Here is a 26,350-nt window from a genome sequence, read left to right as displayed (position 1 = left end):
CCGGGATCCCACACCCTCTCCTGCCACCGCTTGCCGAGCAACAGTTGTGCTCTGGAATCCGAATCATTGAGCAAGAAGCGCCGGCTGCTGCTGCAACCCCAGTTCGCCTTCCGCCGGCATGGGCACCGCTTGCAGCAGCAGCAGCTCTGCCCGGCGCTGGAGGAGATCGCGGTGGTGCAGCGGGAGCAGCAGCGCCCCCTCCAGGCCGAGCCAGCCAGAAGTGCAGGAGGCGGGGGCCAGGTGCAACGCGACGCCTGCCGAGGCACCTCTGCCGCCGCTAGGGGAGCCCGACTCGGACTCGGAACTGCTGGACCAAGTGCTGGCGGAATGCGACGCCGACGGTCCGGGGCAGTTGCAGCTGCCGCCGCGCCACCCCTCGCGCCTGGCAGTGCATTCCTCCTCCAGCCCGGCAGGGGGCGCCGCGTGGGAACAATCCCGCGGGGATCGGCAGGTAAGCAGAGCTGGGGGGGGGGGGGGACAGGCACAAAGAGAGTCTCGGCAGGGACGTTGTGTAGCAAAGAGAGCTCCAAACCTGCTTATTCAAATCTGTCTCGACGCTACACCGCCTGACCCACGGGATAACCTAGTTGGGATGAAGCCACGTGTTATTGCTTGTTGCCCTATGGCAATCAGTTCTGCAAAGTATTGCTCCATAACAGATCCAGTTCTAATGATGTGTTAGATAATCCTGTCCACGCTGGAAAATCTACTTGTCCTTGATAGCAACTCCAAAGACCAAAATGTGTTTCTGATTCTTTCCCGTTTTTTCATTACAATTTTTTTTCCTGGCCACATCCTTCCTGGGGGAAAAAAAGGCAGCTACTGTAAAGATCTAGTTTGTTTTCTCCTTAGTTAAAAGCCTTTCAAAGGGATAACTACTCCAGAACAAAAGGTTTAAATTTGATTCCCCCCTCCTTTGTTGACAAGATTGAGATAGTCCAGTCTGCTGTTTCCAAAACAGACTGGTAAATCCATAACATGTGTACGAAATGTGCATTCATGCAAGAATTATCCAGGGATTGTGGAAAGGCATTTTTCAGATGCCCAGAAAGCCTCACTTTTCCTTTTTATGGGGACACAAAGGGGCTTACATCCTTCTCTCCTCTATTTTATCCTTACAACAACCCTTTGATGTAGGTTAGTCTGAGGAAGAAACCAGATGTGATAGTGATCTTGAGGCCCACCCCAAGGCTACAACTGTCAGTGTAAAGTCATTTTTTTAAAATGCTCCAAGGACCTGATCAGGCCTGCAGCACGGTGCGCTAGGGGCCCCCTGCTCCTTTTCAAGAGCCAAAACGGGTGCAACCATTTTAGCATTTGATAAGGTGGGACGGGGAGCAAGAGCACCTCAGCTCACTATGTGGGAGAACCAGTCTGGATTGGACCCTTGTGGCACTTCTAAATTACTTAAAAATGGTAGTGGCCTCCATGTGGTTGCCTTGAGGACACTGCCCTGTATAGTTTGGCCTGAGAGTGTGTGACTGGCCGTAGGTCACCCGGCAAGTTTCTGTGGAAAAATGGGGACTTGAACCTGGGTGACTCAGATCCTCCTCTGACGCTCTGACCACTATTCTGCACTCGCTCTCTCTATTTTAATTCTGAGTAGATTCTGGAACTCAGTCCTTCAGAATAAGCCCAGCAGACAGCCCTGCAATACAAGCATCTGTCTCAGCCAAGATAGTCAATTCCTACTTGGGTGATTTATGTATAGACCACATCCTAGTACCTCAGGAAGTCAAAACTCAGAACAGTGATAAAGAGACTTATTGCAATCTTGGTCTGTCATTCTCTCTTAGTCTAGTGTACCTCACAGGGTTGTTGTGAGGATAAAATGACAAAGGGAAGAATTATGTTATAAGCCACTTTGGGTTATGTTGGGGAGGAAAGTGGGGTGTCAATAAGAAATAAGCAATCACAGTGTAATCATGGCACTTAGACTTCTGTTGATTAATGTTTCCTGGTCATGATACACGCTAAGCTACGTGTCTTTCTGAGTTTGTAGAACAGGGGTACAAAAGAGTAATAGCCAATATGCATTCCATTTCTACAAAACAATTTTTTGTTTTTCTTTAAACATAGTTCTCCTGGCCCAATCCAGATGGAGGGGGGATTGCCGGGGTGTCTAGGGATGCTGCAGCAATGACAGCGCCAGGTAGCTCCAGATAGCGCACCAAGCTGTGGAAAAAAAAGTTCTTCTACCACCCAGACAGCTCTATAGAAAAAAGACGTCACATGCTATCATGGCATAAGTTGGTGGGCTACGCTGGGGGCGTTCCCGGATCTAGCTTGCCCCAGCCATGCCAGTGTCCTCTGTTATGCTGATATAGCTCTGGGGGAGGCAGCCTCTTCCAGGTCGACACTGCAGAGCTGTGCAGTGCCCACCTATCACCCTATTTGCTCTCTCCACTGGCGTAGGGATCCTCTCCACCGGCGTAGGGGCCAGCAAAGCAGCACGCAGAGTCGCCACTTTCAAGATGTGCTTTGCCCCCCACCCCCCCAGAATTGGACTGCCCATTATTATTTATACTTTCTGTATTTTCTTTTTTTGTTATTAAAAAACTTAGAATAACTGGATTTTTTTCAGCATCTGAACAGCTTTATCTTTTAACAATAGTAGATAGTATAGTAGGCCTGATTAAACAGAAGTTGCATCTGCTAACCAGCTGGCTTAGTGTTTTGTTTTGTTTTTTAACTTCCTTAGAGGCCAGATACATTTGTCATTTGTTATGGCTGTAATAGGGAATGTTTTTCCATCATGAAAGCTGGTACGCCAGAGATTTATCTCAGACAGTAGAATTACTTCAGTTTGAATCTTTTGAAAGCAAAAGGATTAGACTGGAGTAACTCTGCAAAGGATCACACTACAAATCATGGTTTCAAACAATTTGTTTACAGTTTTTGTATCCTGCCTTTCTGTCTTTGCAAGGTGGCTAACATAGGCCCTTTCTGCACAGGCCTCTATGCGCCCTCACACCGGCAAGAATTCTGCCGGCGTGGGGGTGGAGAGCCTGATTAGCATGCATAGCGTGCAAAGCGGCCCCAGCAGAGGCCGGCGCAGGAGAGGTGGCTCCGCATGGAGCCACCTCTTCCCCGTCCCTCTCCCACTTACCTCGTCGCTGTCGTCACCCTGCTGGCCTCCTAAGCCACGCCCACGATGCCCTCCGACCTCCGGGGTGGGGAGGACGGCGAGGGTGCTTAGGAGGACAGCAGGGCGGCTGGCGCAGCGACTGGAAGCAAAGTGGGAGAGAATGAGCAATACGTCGTGTTCCCGGAGCACTGCTGTATTTGTACAGCGCGGCGGGGAACACACTGTTTACTCAAAACTACCCTTTAAGCCCGAATTTGTTTTTTGAGGGCGACCTGTACGCCGCCCTGAGGGAAGGAAGGGGAGCCAGATTCGGCGGCTGCTGCTTGTTTCAGCAGCGCCGCCTGTCTTGCAATAAACGAAGCAACCTGGGGGCGGCGTTTTTACTTGCGTCCCAGACATGGAACCGCCGTTTTTGGCCCGTGCGGAAAGGGCCATAGTAAAACATACATAACATCACATTTTAAAACTGTGAAAAGCCACTTCCTAAAACACACATCATTCAGACAATTTTCAAAAAAGAGTTAAAATGCATTCAAAATAGAAAAACAGCAGTTAAAACATCGGTTAGGGAGGAAGGATCTTTGCGGGAATGCCAAATGGAACAAAAAAGTCTTCCATCTACTGGTGAAGAGAACAGACAGATTTCCCTGAGGAGAGTGTTCCAGAGCTTTGGTGCCTTGAACAAGAAGGCCCTCTCCCAGGTTGCCACCCGTCTAATCTCAGAAGGTGGGGGCACCCAAAGCAGGGTCTCTGAAGATGATTGCAGTGGTTGGGCAAGTTCCTAAGGCAGTTCTTCAGGTATATTGGACTGAAACCATATAGGGCTTTGAAGATGCTTTGAAGCACCTTGAATTGTGCTTGGAATCAAATTGGGGACCCAATCCAGGTGGACCAAAACTGGAGTGATATTGCCATGCAACCCCTTCCAGTCAATATCCTGGCTTTAGTATTCTGTTCCAGTTGAAATTTCAGAACACTTCTCAGTGGTAGTCCCATGTACAGTGGATTGCAGTAATTCTGGAAGTAAGTCCCATGGAATTGAATGGTACTAACCCCCAAGTAAATCTACACAGGGCTACAGCTTTAGGAGACAAGCCTAAGGGGGTATACACAGAAGTATGCCCCATTTTATTCAGTGGGACTCCCAGGAAAGTGCTCTCTTATGATTGCTGCCTTGCTGTGGCCTCCAAGGGACTATTTGTTCCATTGGCTTGTATGGGATATGACGGTAGTGGGCTTCTATGTGAATTTGTGGCTGTACTTGTAGCCACTGCTAGAGAAAGTTTGTTGTTTGGTCTACTCAATTTCAATTTTAACCTTTAATGGCATATAAATTATTAGTATGTTTCCATTTAAAAGAGAAAACTTTTAAAACATTTAAATACGGGTGCTTAAAATGCTTTCCAAGAATTTAGCCACTGCCAAGGTGATCAATGGATTACAATCACTTAGCAGAAAGCGAGTGGTCTGGAACTTGGAGTACTCAAGTCTTGGAAGCAAAGGATGAATTAAAATCATGCGCAGGTTCTGTGAAGACAGCATTCAAGAAGGATATGAGTTACGGTTTCTATAGATCCACATCCGCAACGGCATAGTCTCTGGTGTTTAGGGATCTGGAGGTATCTCCCTGAGGATTCCACTGATGGAAAAATGTTGAGGCATGCTAGCATAAATGCACGACGTTGGTTAATGGATAGCAGAGATGAGAGATATTTAGCTCTTGCTCTGTAACTTGGTTGTTGTTTGGTCTACTCCTAACTAGTTCATTCATATGCCCTTCAAATCCTGTCAGTTTTGTTTTATGAGTTCCCATAACATCTGTCAAAAACTACTTCACACAATAGGGCTCAAAGATATGAGTATTACTATATTAATATGTACTGCATCATGAGCTGTAGCTGATCAGGGTGACCTGTCTCTTTCAAACATGTTTGTCAACCTTATAAGTTACTTTAGTGTATATAGTACAGATACACAATAAAAATGAATGCACTCTAATTCATTTACTCCCCAGAATAGTAGTTTGGATCTACTGGAGCTTTTCATCCATGGAGGATGACTTTCTAGCCCAACCCCCTCCTGCATTCCAAAATGTCCCCAAATGCCACTCTGGGGGAGCATTTTGGGCTAAAGATGGGTGAAGTAAGAAGGTCTTGCTCTATGGGCATAAACACTCTGGTGGATCCAAGCTTCTCTAATTGTCTTGGATCTCATTCCTCATAGTTAACTAGTCACATCAAACCAAAACTGGCCCCAGTCTATAACAAAATGATTCCCATATGGTAGGATTTGAATTTGTCAGCGGGTCAGATCAGGACTCAAGTACTAAATGCAAGTCAGAACTAATGGAGCAGAAGCAATGGAGAAGGAAAGACTTCTTAAAAGCTCAGAATAACTTGGTTTGACTGCCAAATCAGTTAGTGACTTGGATTGATTTACAAGCAAGCTGAATAGTCATTGGATCCCTGAGACTGATAATGCCAATGCCAATGTTATTGCACCAGTTTTGCTCTATCTATTCATTTATTTATTTAACTTGTAGGCTGCCCTTCCCCTTATGGGCTCAAAGTGGCTTCCAACATATTATAAACAATAAAAACAATATAAATTATATTACAATTAAAATCTCAGGGGGCTGCTAGCTCAATCACTTTAAATATAATAAAAAACACTATACCATAAAATATCTAGAAGGAACAGAAATTCAAAACAAGCAAAGAAGGTGTACAGGAGAGGGATGTCAGTTGAATTATGGACCACAGCTGCCTCCACTGTATGCCTGGAAGAATAGCTCAGTCCTATAGGCCCAGGGAAATTGCATCATCCTGCAGGGCTCTGGTCTCACTGGACTGAGTGTTCAACCAGGTTGGGGCCAGAGCTGAAAATGCCCTGGTTCTGGTTGAGGCCAGCTGGATATTTTCCAAGCCAGGGACAACCAGTAGATTGTTTCTCGCTGATTGCATCATCCATCAGAGGACATATTACACTATAGTCAGCCTTCATTCAGCACACTTACCGTGTTTCCCCGAATATAAGACAGTGTCTTATATTAATTTTTGCTCCCAAAGATGCGCTATGTCTTATTTTCAGGGGATGTCTTATTTTTCTGTGTTCTGTTCGTCGGGTGTGCTTCCAAACAAAAACTTTGCTATGTCTTACTTTCGGGGGATGCCTTATATTTCGCACTTCAGCAAAACCTCTGCTACGTCTTATTTTCAGGGGATGTCTTATATTCGGGGAAACAGGGTATGGATGATCTATTATAAAGCTAATGAGTGTTGATTTTAAATAATAATTCTAGGTATTTTGAGATGTCACCAAAAATATGTACGTTTTCTGACATGTACAGATAAGGCTGGATTAGAACTCTTGGTAAATGCCCAGTTTTTAAAATTATCCTTTGTACTATTTGCTGATAAACGACAATGTTCACTATGCCCAAAACGAATTGCATTTACCAAATACAAGCATAAGATTCATATACTAGCCACAACATCCCAAAAACTACAGTAGGCTTATAGGCTTGTGAATAACCACTTGCTGATCTCCTGCAATGAATCAGAAAAAGGTTTGCAGAAGATCAGTCAGGGAATTCCTATAACCTGGAAAAATTGATTCTTTCAGTCATGAATATGCCAGAGGAGTAACAGATCCACTGTCCCGACTAGCTTTTTAGACTGAAATTGCCATGATTTACTCACTCAGTTGGAATGGAGAGTTCATATAATAGCACTGGCAACCTACTGCAGTTAGCAATGCCTGATAACCTAGATAAGAATATGTTCTGCCCCCTTAATTGAAGCTTAATGTGATGTTATTTGTCAGGTGATGGATAATTATAGCAAGGTACATTAGGCAAGGTGGCCATCCTTGTAGATTCTCTGAAGTCAGGAACCTTTTAACTTTTGTTATAAACAACATATTTTATTCCTAATATGTGTAAACAGTGATAATGACTGAGAATGGGAGAAGATTTGACATTACTCTCTAGGCTTTGTGAACTCTGGATTTAGGGCAGGTGGGATGCTTGTTGGAGGCTTCAGGAGGAGAATTTCCAGCGATGTGATTTCTCTGTATGCTACGAAAGATTCACGTTCTCATTTCCATACCTCATGCCTTTATTAACAGGGCTGGACGTTTTTTTTCCAAGGCTTGTTGGCAAACCCTGGGTACAGTTATGGTCTTCCCATAACTTTTTTCCAAACTGCCAATTAAAAAACCCCACTCAAATATAGTTGCAGCACCAGGCAGCAATATCCCATGCAAACAAAGTGCTCTTAAAGCTCCCTCTCCCTTAAAACTTTCAATCTTTCATTTTCCCAGCATAGCAAATGACTTTTTGTCCCCCTGCCCATATGTTTGGGTTTCTTAACATTCCCCAATCAATTGTAAATTGTAAGATGGAGGAGGGTTCCCTATCTGTTTTGAATTTTGTAGTTAAAGCCACTGCTCTTAATTTTGGATAGTCACAGAATAAAAAACAAAGCCCCATCCCCATCCAAAGTGAACAAAACCAGATATTTAAACATCTTTGCAGAGGATATTGCTGCCAGGAAGGAATTAATTAGTGTATAAACAACAAAACAGAAGGAAAATTGCAGAGAAATGGGGACTTTTGAGGAAATTTATTTTAGTTATCACCCACCTTTCTCATTCAGACTCAATGTAGCTCATGTTCCATAAAACAATGCAATCAAATAGTATTAAACACTTAATAAGTAATACAATTAGACTAGGATTACAAAATTAGAAACATTTCACAAAAGGATCAGATATGACAAGCAGTGCAGAACGTGGAATGGTAGGTGGAGAAAGAATGGGATAGCACAGTAAAAAGATTATATGGTTATCCCTTCCACATTGTGACTTTCTCTATCCTGGTTTTGGTGTATCATGTGTCAGCGTAAGAAATTAAATGGGATTTTTGGGGGAGTTTTGCAGAAACCACAGATGACATGCAAAGGCCAGCAGGCAACTCAGAAAAAAGTTTAGAAACTCAGAAATGCATAATGTATACTATTGTATAATATCAATATATTTTATATTTTAACACCATAACACCTGCAGATATGAGTCTCCAGAGCCACAAAGGGCTTTGAATCTGATAAATTCTGAGTAGACATCTAATAGGAGTTTGTCATGGGGATACAGTACTGGGTCAAGGGTCCTTGACCTTTTTTTTGAGCCTGTGGGCACCTTTAGAATTCTGACATAGCATGGTGGGCTCAGCCACAAAATGGCTGCCACAGGAGGCGGTTAACCAGAAAATGGCTGCTGCAGGTTACCTTCAGTCACACAGGAAAGAGCCTTGAACTGTAATGACAGTTGCTGTCAAAGCAACATTTCTAAAATATTGCACAGCCAATAAAATCTTCAGTGTCTGATCAGAAGGCTTCCTGGGTAAAAGTCCCAGCTCCTCCTCCATCTCCTTTCTACAAATACTTGGCAGGAGCCAAGAAAGTTCTTGGTGGATGCCATGCTCAAGTACCACAAGGAAGCCCAGTTTCTATGGGACATCCAGCAAAATCAGCACTACAATTAAAATCAGCACTACAACCTCCTGTAGATAGTTCCATAACAACTTGTGGATAGACAAAAATGTTTGTGGGCTAGAAACTTTTTGCAACCTTATTTACAAGGCTGTGGTAATGTATAACCTATGCCTAAATTCTAGTAAAAAAACAATACTTTGTTGGGAATGAGGGTTTGATTTTAGTGTTGAGTGATTGCTAGGAAGCCTTTGTGGAACAGTGACATCTTGTGGCTGCTTTTTTTCCATTCAGTTTTGGACTATGTACTGGAGGTTCTATTATAAATCCAAATCTTCTGGTTTCACATGAATATGTTTTTAAAAACGGAGATCAAACGCAGGAACATGTCCTGTAAAAGCCTCACTGAAATGAATGAAAGGTATGCGCAGCAGTATCCTGGAGCTCAGTTTATAGCATACAGTGAATGTGATGTTATGTTTGAGTAGGCCCGTGTAGATGTACCCTGGGACCTCTTGACTGCTGTTAAGAGCATGTTTTAGCACAAATAGGAAGGCGACTGTTACTGAGAAAATGGCACACGCAGAACTGGTGCAGATGCAGTGGTGTGACCTGGGTAAGTTGCTTTGCCTCAATGGCAAAGCATTGACTTGGCATGCAGAAGGTCTCAGTCTGCGGCATCTCCAGCTAAGAGGGCCAAGTGGTAGGTAGGGTTGCCAGCCTTGAGTTGGGCAATAACTGGAGATTTGGGTGGGGGGCAGGTAGAGCCTAAGGAGGGCATGGTTTGGGGAAGGGAGGAACTTCAGTGGGGTATAATGTCATAGAGTTCACCTTCCAAAACAGCCATTTTCTCCAGGTGAATTGATCTCTGTCACCCGGAGATTTGTTGTAATAGTAGGAGACCAGTAGCTACCTCCTTGGGGTTGGCAATCCTAATGGAAGGTGATATGAAAGACCTGCGGTGCTGCCAATCAAAGCAGACAGTACTAACCTTGATAGTTCAAAGGTCTGACTCAGTATCAAGCAGGTTATCAAACCCTCCGATTTCCTAAACAACAAACTTTAGCTATAGAATTTTGTTGCTATGTTTTATTATATGTTGCTGTCTTCAGTTCCCATTCTAAGTTTGATTAAATTATTCGACAACCCATTTTTAAAAAATATTGTCAGAAACTTATTTCCTGGTAGGTGAAATTATGAATTTCTCATCTCTCAGATAGAAAACAATGAAGGTACAGACCCAAGATGCGGGGTCTTCCAGTGAAACCAATGGAAAATAGTAACAAATAGAATTACGAAAATGAAACAATAACAAAGGGAACAATGATGGACCAAAACCACACAGAGCAACTCAATAATGGAATAATCCCTTTGGGAATCAATAATAAAAACAAGAAATGAAGCAAACATCTGTGCACAAGTTGATTGTGAATCATTTCTGACTGGTAGCAACAGTGTCTCCTTTTTGATTTGGTCTTACCTGGGCTGACTTTGTTGTTACTATTCTTTCACATTTTCTCACTCATATTTTATTCTACATAACATCTGGCTTGCTGATCTTGAAATCTTGCTTGTTTCTTTGTATTTTTAAATTTGGCCCTGATAACAGTAATTATTTCTCTCTGTTTCTTTCCTTTGAGATTGTTAAATCTATCAGATCAACGCTGTATTTTTAAAAAGTGTTTAATGTTTTCAATAGAAATCCCCCTTGGTGTGAGAAGTGCTAGACATAGCATTGACTTTTTGCCTCTTGGAACAACTTAAATTCTTCACGGCAAGTCTGTTGTTGGCCCTGCCTCAATCCTGGCCCAACCATTGAAAATCTTTATTGTACTCACTAAAGTTAGATAGGTTAAGGGACTGTAGGTCTGCATTATTCTAACAGAAGTAAATCTCAGTGTCATTGAAAAAAAAAACCTAATTCCATCATGTCCAATTACTTTCAGATTTTATTAACAAGAGCCACCCAAGCTTTGGAGAACAGCAACTTTGCCAACAAGTAAGTTATTTTAATTTACATGGCAATAACTTCAGCAGTGGGTGAGCCACCATCATGTGCTTTACAGGAAGAGCAGTTTTTGTGTAGACGCTTTGAGCTGTTGTTTAGCTCGATCAGGAATTAATTTTTCACTGCGCATTACAAATGCTCTTGTGGGAAAGATTATTGGAGAGAGCAGGGTTTGACGGACCAGCACATTTGAGGGGAATGTTGTTTTTATTGTTGGAGAAGTCCACTCACTGTGGGACAAACTAGTGGAGTCTGACTTTAATTAAAACAAAGGTGTCCCAACAGTTTCTGCAAAGGAACTGCATCCATATTTGAAAACGCCTTGGAGATAAGGAAATCTGTTTGTTAAAGGGTTGCTTATTAAAAAATTGGCTGATGGTTTGAGTTGGTTCTGAAGAGCCACAGAGTTCTACAAAGAGGATGGCGGTTTCCCATATTTGTCTTTCCAGCTCGAGCCCCATAAACCCTCTAATGAGCTACTGGGAATTGGAGGATGTGCAGAATCATCTTGGGGGATGCTGACAAAACTCCGCTGCAGGGCGAAGTTGAGAAAACTTTCACTACCACCCCATACACACACACTGAAGTACCTTTTGTTTGCAGAAACACTTTGGATCATTCATACCCTATATTTTTATCCCTTCTGTTTTCTGCCATTTGGAAAATTTAAATGTAGATAAGGCTGGCACATTCTTACCCATCTGCCCTCCTTTTAGGATATACATGGGGAGGGTTGTATTTGAAAACATACCCCTTGGCATCCCACCTTTCTGCTTACCTAGCCCTGAACTTCAAAGGGCTCATGCTTGCACACTAGCTGCTGTGCTGATCTCAGAAAAAGGCTCATCTATCTCAGAACCAGAGCAATATCACATGGGAGGGTATCACATGGTATTTTATCTCTTCCTCCCTCTGCAATATTGAAGAACTTGGAGGCAGAGGGAGTGAAATTAGATTTAAGAATAAGTTCTCCAATCCTGATTCCACTTCCCATTCAATAATACTACAATTTTTTCTCCGTCAAAGGCCCCAGTCGCCTTCGCCTGCTAGTTGTCAGGCCGTTCCCCCCCCCCCCCACCGCCCGCCCTTTTAAAAAAAACTAAAATTTCTCTATTATGTATGTTGGCAGTTAGATATTGGATCAAATACAGTTAAATATTTTCCCCACCCTTTTTAGTTCATTTTGCTGTGCACTGCAGCCTGCATAATGGTTGCAGAATAGAATGGAAAAGAAGGCCTGTTTGTTTTGCTCAGAGTGCTCTTCGGAACAGCTTTTTTGTAATTTAATTATGGATGTTTCTTCTAAAATTTGATTACACCCTATTTTATACTTTCAGAACAATTTGTTTCCCTATTTGGGATGTAGTTCAGTGGTGCTCCATCTGTTTTGCATGCAGGTGGTGTCTAGTTCAGTCCTGGCATCTCCAGTTCAAAGCATGAAATGTTATGCAGGGACAGTGTGTAACACTGTGATACACCTCTGTATCCCTCTGTGATACACCTCTGTATCCCTCTGTGATACACCTCTGTATCCCTCTGTGATACACCTCTGAAGATGCCATTCACAGTGTGTAACAGACTTCCCTCTGTGATACACCTCTGAAGATGCCAGTCCCAGATGCAGGCGAAACATTAGGAACAAGATCCACCAGACCATGGCCACACAGCCCGGAAAACCCACCACAACCAGTTATGCAAGACCCTTCCTTGTGACCCTGGACAGCCACTGCCAGTCAAGGTGGACAGTAGGGACCTTGTTAGACCAACAGTCTTAATCATTGCAAGGGAGTTTCATGTGTTCTGATATGCATGACGTACTTTGCAGTGCTCACAGCTAACATATTGTTCAGGTTCCACCAAGGCATATGGTAGTTCCTGCCATAGTTCAGAGGTAAAAGCATACAGATGTGTAGTCTCCAGCAACTCAAATTAAAAGGATCTCAAGCTGCAGGGAAGGACTGTTTGGTGGAAGAACAATATTAGTTTCAGACTCTGTTATAAGAAGATTCCCAGCACTGTCTGTTGCTGCTCCAAAGTGCCACAGATACCAGGGATTACCCTTTTCTGCTTGAAACCCCAGAGAACTGCTCTCCATCAAAATAAGACTGTACTGTGCCAGATGAACCAGATGAACCAAAACGATCTGAATAGTGCTGATTTATGCTGATTGTGCTTTGTTCCTGCAGCCACCCACTCAAGAAAACTGAGAAGTCCAAGACATCCTACAACTATTCTGAAGAGGAGATGATGGCAGCAATTGAACAAGAATATGGTCACTGAGGTGTATTGCTGCTGTACTGGAATGAATCTAGATGGGATCACTCTGGCTGCAAAGATAGCGTTCCAAGAAACACTGCAAGTTTAATCAAGTTGGGGAAATGGGAATAGATAAGACAAAATGGACAGAATGGCATAAGAAAACATCGTGCTAGTCTTAGGTGTAAAGGATTTGAAAGCTTCGTTTAAAAAAGGGGGCCTGCATTTTGTCCTACCTTTGTGGGGAGGAGGAATACTAATGTTGACCCTTAAGCCATAAACACTCGCCAGTATTCTGTAGTTCCTCAGACATTTGCCTTTTGAAAAGTTAAAAGTGCTACTTGACTAACAGAACTGATCAAGGGAAATCAGTTTTCCACATCATTAAGGGCTGGCCTAGACATCAGCTTTCCACAGTTAGGCTAGTAGTTGAGCAGGTAAAAAGCAGATATTGTTTCATCCCCACTGCTTGGTTACCACTGCGTTCAGAAAGCCAGCCCGCCCAACCTCCTCAGTTGAAGTACGGTACACGTTCAACATCACAGTTGCGGCTGAAATGTTGGTTTCAACCCCAGAGTTCACTGGAAATACCTGGCAGGGGGTTTTCCTTTGTGAAACTATCCTGCCTCCAGCAGGCAAGTTTGAAGGAAGGCTAGAGTCCTCAAAGTTTAATCTTTCCACTCACAGCAATCCTTTTTCAAAAAGTCTTGAATATATCAGATGACCATCCTTCTTGGGGCACTGGTGCCCATTAGGGCTGTGTAATTAAAGTAAAATTCAGATAACAGACCTGAAGTTTTTCAGGAATCCCGAATATTTTCAAACCCCCATATCAGAAAATCCAGGAACCCCCCCTCCCATATCAGAAAATCCAGGAATCCCCCTTTGGATTTGTTAGATCCGAATATCCCCATCTCTCCCCTCCCATCTCACTTACCTGAACTCCAGCAGCAAGAGAGCGTGGCTGCCTCCAAGCCCCACATGGAACCTTCAGCGGTGGAGTTCTGCACAGAGCGGCAAGTCTGGCTCACCTCTGCTCAGATAGGCTTGCATTTCTAGCACTTGGCCCAGCCTGCAAGTCTCACAAGCAGGGATGCTGGAGCTCTGCATCCACCCTGGCCTGAGTTCCACATGGAACTCAGAGGCCGGAATAGTGGAGCCAACTAGCAGGGAAGTGAGGGAGGGAGGGGATTTTTTAGAAAATGGTGGCCGATCTGAAGCAGCCTAGGTCATGCTGAAACAACTTAGTATGATTTTGGGATCCACTTTTCATCTCCCCTTAAATTGTTGCCTTTTAGGGGTCAAACCCGCCCCCAAATACCAATAAGGTATGGGGGGGGGGGGGTGTTGGTTCAGCATTTGCCAAATGGGCTTCCCTAGTGCCCATTATATTACTGATCTATATTTGAACTCTCTCCTAGCAGTTTTCAAAGTAGTGTATTGAACCATCAAATCAGAACTATCAAATGCAGATCAGTAGAAAATGGAGAAACCTCTACCTTCTCTGTAAGTAGCCCAAATTTGCAGCTTTCTCATAATGTAGGGTGGCCATTTTCCTATTAGAAGGCCTGATAAATTTTATCTGCACATATACAGTAAACTCTGAACAAAAAAATGAAGCAACAAACAATTTATATAAAATATTAAGAACAATATATTTACTACACTTAACGTAATTTTCAATAGTGTTAAAATCAGAGATAACTAATAATCAGGACACTTTTGGGAAACAGTGACATCTGGCTCTTAAGTATATGAAGGAAATCTGTTGATTTCAGGTAACAGACTGAGAAATGCAGGGATAGTGGTTCCAATCTGACCATGCATTCTGGTTATACACACCACAAGTTGTGCCGTTTACTTCCTCGCGAGTTCTTTTAACGTCACGCAACATTGAACAGGTGTCACACTCTTATTATTTTCAGTTAACTAAGCATAAAATGGAAAATCATCGTGCCTACTGACTTGTTCTGTATGAGTGTTATCCCACAGCTGTGCTGGTTCTTAAAATACCAAAATTTAAAGAATTATATATAAATAGAAATAAAGGAAATACATATATATTGAGGTGCCATTTTATAACCTATTTATATTTAACTCAAACTTGCACAATTTCTGACCCACCAGCCACGCATAACCACCAGCCATCTAGGAATCTGGGAGGCTGCCTAGTTTTGCTGCCTGCTGGAATCTGCCAAGGTAGACTTACCAGAGGTGGTTTGCCAAGCACCTGATGACTCATGGCTGCTCTGGGCTTGAGGGGGCACAAGGTACAAGCTTGACTGAATGTCCCTTCAAAGGAATCCCATTTACAATACTTGAAACAGAAATACATGCCAAGATTCTAACAATTTTAAGACAATGCTTAATTCATATAGCCATAATTACTTTTTTCGAAGAGATAAATACAGAAAATGTTGGTTTCTGTTATGGTGAAAATGATGCCCTACAAACTCAAGAATAACTAGACCAGCAAATACACATGCTTGGTAGGAGAGCCATAGTATCACTGCAAATTCAAAACTCATGATATTACACCAGTAGGGTCACTAATTATTTTTTCTTGGCAGAAAAATAAAGCATGTAGATGAGTGATGGGAAAATATTTTCTTTCCAAACCTCTGCAGATCAAAAACTGCTGTGAGAGGCACGGCAGCAAGGCTGGTAAAAACACCAGCAAACCTAAACACCAGTTTTGCCTAGTATTGTTCCAGAACTGATGACAATTGTGCTAGTGTAAAGTGTTTTTTTTAAGAATCTGGGCTTCCAGGTTATGATTCTCCTGCTATCTATATTCCAGTGTATTTTCATTCAACTCTTATTGTTACAAATGGGCACCAAGTTAATACATAAAAGTAACTTGGGCTCAGTAATGGTCTGATATTCGAATTGGTATTGGTCTTATATAACAATTAAATAAGAGTTCTATTTAGTTCAAATGCTAATGGAGTATCGAACTGATTTAGACACACAAATCTTTCATTCACCATCATTAAGACTTTTTTATCCTGATCAAAAATCTATTAAAAAATTAAGTAATCATTTGTCCCAAAATTCATGCCTCCCTAAAAACAGGTAAGAAACAGCAACCCTACAAATTAGCAATCTTGCATTTCATTTCACAGTGTAGAAAAGCCATACATTATATAATAAGGTATCAATTGGGTTTTTTTCCAAAGCTAAGACCTTTTGAGACCCCTTCCAAGAGAGATAAACTGCTGTTCTAGAACACTATGGTTTGCAGCATCCTATAAGCATTATACATCTTTCTCATTTTAAAGCAAAGTGTTACACAAAGAGAGCGCCAGCTAACTAGCAGCACTATCCTTTGCAAAGTTTTGCTTATCTCCTGTGGAATATTCAAGGAGAATAATTTGAACTCTCCATGATTGCACAGGGACCAATCTCCAGTTAATTTGTGTGTCTTAATGAAAAGTTCAGCTTTTATCTTAAATGATAAATCACCTTCCCTTTATATAGGTCACTATTATTATTGTATAATTGTGTGTTTTTTCCTTTAACTATCTTTATGTTTTTCCTAATCTCTGAGACCACAGTTTTGCCAAACTTTTGAACATTTTTACACCCTATTTTGATCTCTAATGGAGAGATTTACTCCATTGTTCCATTAATCTTTTGAGATATAAACTGTTGAGGAGTGTGCTCTTAAGATGTTTGTGACAGACATATAGCCTTCTTAAGTTATGAGCACTGAGTTAAGATTAGAAGGCAGTCCCAAGTTATAATTTATGCATGGGGGAAGGGGCTTCAATAAGTAATTTCTTTGTTTAAAACAGAAAGCAAATTATCATATTAATAACCTGGTACACTATACATATCCAATCAGCCTTGCAAAATGCAACCCAAACTTTGTAACCAGAGGGCCAAAAGAGATAAGATGCTGTTCCTAGATTCAAACCTTCATTTTGTAGAGTGCTGGAACACCTCTTTAAGAGCACTACAGGAGCTCAAACTCTGGTTGGGACCATTTCAGTGTGCTGCTCTTTTAGGTAAAAAAAATAGCACAAGAGGAAGGCAGAAAACCCTCCTTCTGCTACTCCATGGTGGTTCCTACCAGAACTGGGCCCTTGCAGCACTCTTAAAAGGCACTCCTGGGCTCTACAAAATGGAGGATCGCCTTCAGGGATAACATCTGGTCTAGTTTGGCCCTTAGTTTCCAAATGACAGTTTAAAAAACATGGTGGTCGCATGCAGCTTTACCACAAGACATACCTTACATACAAGTGCCATATAGCTGTTGTCCCATTTCAAAGGTTTTTTTCACCTACAATAATGGACACTGGCTAACAACCCTTTAACTAGCAGTCTTGTGGCATGCACATAAAATGACACCCAGAAATGTTACAAGGAGATGCTGGTTGTATGGAGCTACAATGTGGATAACGATCTCATAGCAGAGCTGCACATGCAGTCTTTGTCATATTTAAAGTGGTCCTGAGCTAATCTCATGCATACATCATCCGTGTAATCCCTACACAACTTCGCTCCAGACAAGGGAAATATGCCTCTTCTTTAAACTATCATATTGCGGGCAATCTGAATGCGGATGCAGGTGCTAGACTTGCAGTTCAGAAAGGGTAAGTAAGATCATAATTATTCCGTTTAATTGAGAGAGAGAAGAGCAGTTTCTCCATGGTGGGTCAGACCATGTGCATCGCTTATTTCGGAGTGTGATTACAAAAACCAAGTTGTGGCTGAACAAATACAAAATATTTCATACTTTAAAAATTGTATTTTTTCTTTGGAAAAAAATCACCCTGTTTTACTTGTCATGAGCGACTGTTTCTCAAATGAAGAGTTATTTTTTAAGTCCATTGCCAACATTTTGCTTTCCTGAAGTGCTGGTGAATGCTCTATAAGTTCTGTAGAAAAGAAAAAACAAAACAAGGGAAGGGAAGGGAAGGGAAGGGAGTGTCCTCAACATTTAAATAGGGCTTAAGTGGAAGGGGGAAAACAGGTAGAAAATGGAAAACATGACAGTTTTTTCCTCCTCAATACAAAATAAAGCAACCATTAATAGACATTAGGAAATCAGTCAAAGCTGCTTTTGAGTCAACAAAGTGAATCTTGAACGTCTGTTTTTTTCCCCCACAAATGGGCTTGTTAACCTGAAGACAACATGGGCAGAAGCATACTCAAAGCACCCTCGCCCCTAGGTTTCTCCATGGTTGCAATTCTGTTCAATTTGCCAACTTCCGTCTGCCAGTTGGGTACCTTCTTTGTGGTCATGTGGCGGCGGGCATGTTTTGTCAAGTGATCACTGCGCATGAAGCGGCGATCGCAGACTGGACAAGCAAATTTCTTCTCCCCTGTGTGTGTTCTGCGATGCCGAGACAGTTCATCGGAGCGGGCAAACTTTTTATCACAGCCTTCCCAGCTACAAGTGAAAGGTTTTTCTCCTGAATGAAGAGAGGGAAAAGAAAAAAAAGGGAAGTCAAGTAGAAGACACCTTGTTTTATCAGGAAATCTAAGGCTTCGATCATATCTCCTGAAATGCTGCTCCTCAGGGAGTGGGAATGCTTAGGAGCAGCAGGGAGGGAGGGAAGGAACCCACCTTGCCCCCATGAAAATTATTGCTGGAACCCAACACTAAATAATGCAGTATAAATTGTTTTGTTGGAACCAAAGTTGTTCTATTTTAAATGACACTACTTTGGACACACACAGTTCCCATCCGAGCCAGGAAGTAAAAAATAACAACATCTCTGTAAAAAGAGACAGCTTCCTTTGTTTTCCAAAATGTCTCAAGACACATTCTTTGACAAGGAACTTAATATTTACAATTAAAACACAGATAGGTAGATTTGCTCCTCCAGCATCAATGGGATTTTGTCCCCAAAAGAAAAGAACGGGATATCTGTCTCATGAAATCATCCTTTTGCTGAACCCTATTCCTTTCAAACGACAGTAAGAGTCACTTCCATTTACTGCACATACTTTATTCTCACTTAAAAGTCAACCAACTTGCTTAAGCTCACAGAATAATAATGACTGGATCCCTCTTTGTGTTCCTGAAGAGCAATTACTCTTCTACAGAAGGAAAATAAACGTTCCTTGCATACTACCAATATCTCGACATTCAGCTGTGCTAATGGGCAATATTTTTTTTTAAAAAACTAGCACATTCATTCTCTTCCATACCTACCAGTATGAGTACGAAGGTGGGCTTTGAGATGAGAGCTTTTGAAATATGTTTTCCTGCAGCCTGGAAAGTTGCAAATGTAGTTTCTCCTCCGAGAGAAGTCTATTAAAGGTGCACTGCTTTGACCCGAGGCAATGAAAACTGGAGCAGGAGCCAGGGGCAGCAGTTTGGTATTTCCAACAGACAACACAGTTTGTGGGCATGGTGGGGCCTGGGCAACAGCCGCCTGTGGAAGAACCAACATAACAGTCCCCTGAGGCATAGAAGGTCCCATTAGAAGAGGTTGGGGAATTGGGGCTGCATGGGGCAAGATGGGTTTGACCGCCGTTGCCATCTGAGTAGAGGGCTTTAGAAATGCCGGAACCATACCTCTTTGGCTGTCCAAAGGAATCATTTGGCAGATCACCTGGGGATTTGAAAGTGGTGTGGGTAGAAGCGGGGTACTTTTTTGCTGTATATCCTTTTTACAGTTCTTTGAGATAGAAGTCTGTGGCATCTCCTGTCCTTTCCCTCTGGTACAATTTGATCTGTGCAAACAAGACTCATTTACTGGTGAAGAGTCATAAGTTAAGGCGTCATCAACACTGGAATCCTGTAAGACTCCCAAACATCTCTGGTCCCGTGCCTCGTGCTGATTTACAGATTTGCCGTTGCCCAATATTGTTTCTGCTTTTTCTTCCCTGGCAGAAATGCGGGAGTAAGCAAAACTGTCCGCTGTGTGACGGATCACGCTAGTTGCCATGGCCCTGCAGAGCTGAGGAACAGGTTGGTCAGCCCATGATGACTTCTGGCTAGACAGCCTCTCCACGTTCAGGGCAGGTGGCTGGGCTGCAGGAAGGGCACAGCCAGGAGCAGTGACAAGGCAGGCAGGTGCACTAGCCATTATAGTCCTTTGCTTTGAATAAGTGACTTGGGAAGAGAGCAGCGCGGATGTGGATGGCTCAGCAAAATCTGGACTGTATGGTGGAGTCATACACTAGACATTGAAAGCAAAAAAAAATATGTTACAGCAGAAGCAGCTTTCCAGAATTTAAAAAAACAAGCCCTACTACTTTAGATGTGATCATTCGTACGTCTGGATGTCGTTATACTATCACTCAGACTTCCCCTTCCCTCCCTTGCATGCCATCCCATCTCTCTCTCTCTCCCCCCCCCCCTCTCTCTCCAAGGAAAGAGATATTTTTTATGTGGTGTGTCCTTGCCTGCCCCTGCAAGAGCTGAGAGAGTCCAAAAAGAACTTTGACGGGCCCAAGGTTACCCAGCAGGCTTTATGAAAAGAAATGGGAAATTGAACCTGGTTCTCTGGTTGACACCCACTGCTTTTAACCATTACACCAAGCTGGCTCTCAGTAAGCATGCCTTAGGATTATGTAATTACAACTCTCTTTCCTTTGTTCTTTTTCCAATCTTTTGAAAGTTTAACCAAAATGGTGTTGGGTTACAGTATGATAAAAAAATCAAAGCTACCATTGAAACATTACATCCAATCTCCCCTTACTAATTTATCACAATAGTACACAATTCCATTAAGGAAAAAAATAGCTTTTATTTTTAAAAGCTTTTGTATAAAAGATTCAAAACTTTTGCCTTTAATTCACTGCAGAAAACTACATTAACTCAACTGGTTTTGGAATATACAACATTCAGGTAACCTGCCACAATTGAAACACAAATGTAATCTTAAACAGTGTTATACCCTTCCAAATTCACTGAGGTCAATGTTTATGATTACACTGTTAGTTATCCATTTAAACTGAATCCATTATGAATGCTCTGATGTTATACATTGATTAACCATATGGATTCCAAGGTTCGTGTTTCACATTAGAACCAAAAGCCAATACAGACTTACCAAGGGCCTGTATTTTGCTGGGTTTAAGTGCACCTAACTCTGGTCTGGCTTGTGATCAATATGCAAAGATAAACTGAAGGTAGAAGTAGAGCTTTGCTACATAGTTCTCTTGCCAAAACAAAACTGGACAATCCAATCCAACTACTTTGAAAACAAGTGTAACAATAACCAATCAACACATCCAGATTTCTCCAAGATATAATTATATATGCATGTGAAAAAGGCACTTCTGCTTAGCTTTCATTATATAGAAATCAGACAAATATGATGCAATAAAACAAAGAAATATGAAGCATGCCCTTATTGAACTAATTTTTATGTAATGGGAGGGGAGGCAGGTTCGCACCACTTCGGCAGAACAGTTTGTTAAAATGGTGCTTGTAAACAACCAATTGTTAAATTATTTGAATCCCACTTCCAGAACCGGTTGTTTAAATTATTTAAATCCCACCACTGGGGGGAGGTATAGCCAATATTAGATGGAACACATTGTTTCCAAGGGCTTCTTACTCAAAGGTTCCCGAATCAAATAAATGAAGTACAAGTCAAATGGGGACATCTTTCTTTTCTTTACAGCTATTCACAGTCATTCCACACATGTTTGTTTTGTTATCCTTACCAGTGTAGATAAAAAGTTATAATCCTTAGGCAGCTCAGTCGTAGGCTCAATGTGCATTGCAAAGTCACCTGAATCTGATACAGGTGTAAGAGGTCTTATCTTTAATAGGTCACCTTTCTGTGATCTTTGACCCCAGGAACTCATACAAACAAGGGCCTCAACAGCTTCTATGTCATTCTGTTCCAAAGCACTACAAGTAGACCTTTCGCTATCATGACGCTGCCGCTCACGTATGGATTCATAGATGTCCACAATGTCAACCTAGGCAAAAACAATCATTGTTTGTTAAATCAGTAAGAAAACAGAGTTAACAAATCCCTAAACTCAGCATACATATCAGTGTCCTGTTCCAGCTGAAGAGATATTCACACATAAGCAAGCTCATGCATGCACATCACTTCCCAGATAAATGAGATGTTCATTTCAATATGCAAATTCATCCACTTTCTTGTGCAACTAGTGGTTAGCACTTTGCTTACATGCAGGTGGACATGAATCAGAGTACAGATATTGATAGAAAAGTCTGGTCACCAACTTCATTATTCTACAGAAAAACTGTTATGCAGAAGGTATGCCACCAAGTCAATGAGGTAGGAAAAAATATACAGCTGGTTGGAAATGGTTCAATAAGCCATAAAGCATTAAGTAAACTTTTAAAAAATACAGTTATTTAGCCACTGGTTTTGCTCAGTGATCATTTGTGATAACTTTTAATAAACGCAAGAATGAAATATGCTTAAACCCACTGAAATCAATAGATATACACATGCTTTTTATTTTGTGTTGTATGGAAGCTTCTTCAGCTATAACAGCTGGTTTTTTTTACATATCGTGTAGCTTTAGTCAATCCTCTCTCATTTTGTCAAGTTATCTGGTGCTGCCTGTAATGGATGCTGATAATGCAGAAGCCTCATAACATAATTCCAATCCAGAACTGTAAATATGCACAAGATTGAACTCCATTCACTGCACACCCAGAACTACAGAAGCCCAGATTCACAAGAAAAGAGGAGCCAGCTCTTGGACAGCAATTATCATAACCCCTACAAGAGATTATATACCATGCTCAACTTGCTGTCTGCAGACTACCATAGCCAGATACCATGTGCAAATATAATCAGAAACCTGGCTGTGCACACGTAAATGCAGTTACAACCAGGAAGGGGTCCACATAAAAAGGGTACTGGTCATAGCACTTTGATTACAGGTATCAGCCACATGTTGGTCCTGCAAAATTATTTGCTGCATAATAAACTGGACAGACAGTTTTCAAACTATTATGGAATTTTACATCCATCTAATAATCTGGTAGCGTAAACTAAAAGACCAGGAGTACCCAATTGTTGAGCCCTCGGGTACTTCTGAAATTCTGACACAGAGCAGTGACAAAATGGCTGCCATAAAAGGCGGAGCCAGCCACAGAATGATTGACTTTAGTCACAAAGTGAAGATCCTTGGGCTTCACGGCATCTACTATTAATGCAACTTTTATAAAAAATCTGCACAGATAACAGTCAATAAGAAGGTACTCTATAATAAACACTTGAATGGACTGATAAATACTGAAAAACTTAAGAGAAGGAAAATCAGCACTCTTGAAACTTATCTATGGAAGGACAGAGTTTTGTTATTCCTTATTATGTAATCCACTAAGTGATGAAAAATACCAACTGGGAGTGGCTTGCCTATTAAGAAATCAAAATATATTCCTGTCAAAACTCAACAGTGCCAGAAAACAAACATTTTTTAAAAAGGCATTGACATTTGTTTGCAAATACACTTATATCAATTTTCTTTTGGAGCAAAAAAAACCTACACTCAGCACTCTGAAACAAAGCGGGCAAACAATTGGGGGAAAGAAGCATAGAAAAATATTCTTCGTTGGCTCGTAATTCATCGAATCCCATTTTCTTTGAGGCAAAAACAAAAGCTTCAGCGCAAACAAGTTTTGAAAGAAGGCAGAGTGCATTTACGGAGCCTGGGTTGGCCTTGCAGGCAGCCACGCAACGCAACGGCATAACCCAGCCTGGCAGCGTGTCCTTAAATCACCTCCTTCTACCCAGACACTGCAGAGGCAAGCCGGTTGAGCTGGCACACAGCGCAAGAAGCGACTGCGGAAATCTAGGGCGGCCAGAGAGAGGCTGGAAATTTCCTACCAATTACGTGACACCAAAGGGCAGAAAGCTTCGAATCGTGGGCTTTAATGTATTGTTATGATTTTTAACTCCCGTTGGCAGCTTTTGGGCGCTTATTTTATTTCAAGAGTTTCCTTACTCTGCGGAATCAAATAAATAAAGAGAAGGGGGCGTGGGGCTGCTATGCAAATACCCACTGCTGTGGATTCGATATTTATTGGCTGGGGGGTGAGGCTCCACCTTCTAAAGGGAGGGAAGGGGATGGGGAGCCGTGCTTCCCACCTCATGGGACCCAGAGCAGCCGCCCACTCCAAGTATAGCAGAGGGGGCTGGAGGAAGAGGGGCGACGTCATGCATCAAAATAGCCCCTGAGCAAGTGGGTGGTGGTCTCCGGTTGAGCCGCTGCTGGAGGCACAACGAGGCGTGGCGGATTCGTCTGCAAGACTCGCGCGGGGGGGGGGGGAGCCGGGGGGGGGGGGGGCCAGGGATGCACAAAGGGAGGGGGGACAATTTTAAAAAACCAGAAGTTGACAAATAGAGAAACGCTTCCTATCAGTTGAGGCTATCTCCTCCTCAACCCACACCAGCCACGAGAAAGGCAGTTCACAGTAAACAGAGGGCGGCAATCGCCAGGTGTAATCGCCGGGGCTGGGATTCAGGTCATCGCCAGGCAACCGTGGACCACAGTCTGCAAGGATTGCTCATAATGAAGGACGTTATTCTGTGAAGTGGGAGGGAAAGACTCCTTGGAGAGTAAGACACCAAGTAACGCTGCAGTTCTTTGCACAGTCCCCTCGCACAAGGTGGGAGTCACTTTTGAGAGACACCCGCAAGTGACAGACCCCCACTGCATAGTTCCTGCACACCGCAGCATCCAATCCTAGATCTGGACTAACACGGTTTAGGTGACCCACGGAACGGCTTAAAAAGAGCCGCCTTTGTTCCCGGATTAGAAGGTAAAGGGTACAAGCCACACTTGAGCATCTAAATCAGCCATCCTGATAACCCAGTCAATGCATTTATCCCCCCTCCCAATGATGCTGGTGGGAGCAGAGGAGAAGGAGAAGCCAGTTTGTTTCTCCCCGGGAAGGGGTAAGAGGATGCCGGTGCTCGAACCCACTACCGTGCATCAAGTGGTACTTACCGCGGGGGCATCTCCCGCCTCGTCGGCGCAGGGCGAGGGATGCATGCTGGAAGCTCCCGCGGGCAGCAACGATGTGACAAAGCCAGCAAGAGGCAGGGCCGCCGCCGCCTCCTCCTCCGCCCTCTCTTTATCTCTCGCTTCCCTCCCACACCTCCCTTTGCAGGGGAGGCGAGCAGCCAAAACACAGAAGGAAACGCACCAAAACACTCCATCCAGCAAAGCAGCTGGAGAGGAGGAGGGAGAGAGCAAGGGGGAAAGACGCGCCTCGCCCAATCACCGCCCAAGCGGCCTCTCGCCCAGCCAATGGAGTTCCTCGGGCGGCGTGATTGCCTCGTGCTCGCTCGGCGGACGGCAGGAAAGGCCCCTCGTGGGCACGTTCCGTGGCGGCGGCCGCCGAGTCTGCGAGCCGAACCTCCCTCTGGAAACTAGGGGAAAGGTCGGCGCGAGGAGAAGAGGGGGGCGGGGCCAGAGAAAGGGCGGGGAGATGGAGTCAGGGAGCGGCAGCCAGCCAGGCAGGGAATGCCCGCGCGCCAGGGAGAGAGAGAGAGAGAGAGAGAGAGAAGGAGGCGGGCGAGGCTGCAGAGAGCTGACGTCATCGCACGCGCGCTCACACACGCAGCCAAGTTCCCTCGGCTGGCCCCAGCAACAGCGCGGAGTTCGTGCCTGGTAGCCCCGCCCTCATCGCTCTGAGCGCACCAAGGAGAGTTGAGAAGCCCAGGCGATGAATGGGCGCCCTTTCTCTCTCTCTCTCTCTCTCTTTCTTATTTCCAAAATTTTCGGGCCTAGTTTGGAAGAGTGGACTGGTTCAGGGATATTTCCCAAATCTGCTCCCGATGAGATTTCCCCCTTAAGCTTGCTCCAATAAAATAATTTGGCTCCAAAAATATATTGCTGATAATTCGGATTTTGGTGTTAAGGGGCGAGGGATGTTAGAGTGAGTAAAGGAAGTTGGAAAAAAGTTGCTTTTTTGCCTAATTCCTACTGAAATGTGGCGTTTGTCTGAAATAGGAGGCTCAAGCGCGTAGCGCAGACCCAAAAATTAATATACCAGGAAGGAAGGCATGTCAGTCAATTCTGGAAGGAAAGTGAGAAACAGGAGTCTTGGGACACTTTAAAACCTAGCATTCCATTTTGTGTTTTGGTGACCACCGGTCTTATGCTTTCATTAGACTTCTCTTTGTCAGATACATGAGATATATCATTATTTTAGGCACCTCTTTAAAATCAGAATAAAATTGGAAGCCTATTATTTATTTTGCTGCTGCAGACTAACATGGTATCTTGTCAGGAATTATCTCATACTATGTGAAAAAAATACAATGGGTAAGGCAGTAGAAAACATCCTTCCAGGGCAAGAGATGTGGATGGGCATACCTACAGGAAATGGTGCCTGGTGCAAACACTGAAATTGAACACACACACACCCCGCAAGCATCTCAGCTTTGCAAAGCACCCGTGAAGCTGGGGAGCGTTTTCCCTATTTCCATAAGCACACTTCCCTTTTGCAAAACTGGAATCCAAAGGAGGGGGGGGGGGCAGGGTGTCTGTGAAGAAAGGGAGCCTGTTGTGTGAAAAGATACAACGGGCTCTTGCAAG

At 43.2% G+C, this 26,350-nt stretch overlaps 2 protein-coding genes across 3 annotated transcripts; one reads left to right on the top strand and one right to left on the bottom strand.

The window, feature by feature from the left end:
- The first annotated feature begins 118 nt into the window (after positions 1–118).
- CYS1 (cystin 1) lies at positions 119–14,904 on the top strand. Its single transcript, XM_048506003.1, has 3 exons — positions 119–451; positions 10,524–10,576; positions 12,772–14,904. Exons 1-3 carry the CDS (start codon positions 119–121, stop codon positions 12,863–12,865), a joined length of 480 nt encoding a protein of 159 aa, XP_048361960.1. The 3' UTR covers positions 12,866–14,904.
- On the bottom strand, positions 14,478–25,159 carry KLF11 (Kruppel like factor 11). 2 transcript variants are annotated; one of them, XM_048498525.1, is made up of 4 exons: positions 24,755–25,159; positions 21,476–21,736; positions 19,008–19,980; positions 14,478–18,261 (listed from the first exon to the last, which is right to left on the bottom strand). In XM_048498525.1, exons 1-4 carry the CDS (start codon positions 24,797–24,799, stop codon positions 17,966–17,968), a joined length of 1,575 nt encoding a protein of 524 aa, XP_048354482.1. In that variant the 5' UTR covers positions 24,800–25,159; the 3' UTR covers positions 14,478–17,965. The 2 variants fall into 2 exon arrangements, with proteins under 2 accessions (XP_048354482.1, XP_048354492.1); XM_048498535.1 differs by lacking the exon at positions 24,755–25,159 and having other exon boundaries at positions 21,589–21,694.
- Positions 25,160–26,350: the final 1,191 nt, after the last annotated feature.

Source organism: Sphaerodactylus townsendi, linkage group LG01 (genome assembly GCF_021028975.2).
Source record: "Sphaerodactylus townsendi isolate TG3544 linkage group LG01, MPM_Stown_v2.3, whole genome shotgun sequence".
Taxonomy (NCBI): domain Eukaryota; kingdom Metazoa; phylum Chordata; class Lepidosauria; order Squamata; family Sphaerodactylidae; genus Sphaerodactylus; species Sphaerodactylus townsendi.
Note: the sequence above shows the minus strand (reverse complement) of the source record. Positions and strands in the feature narration are given on the sequence as shown.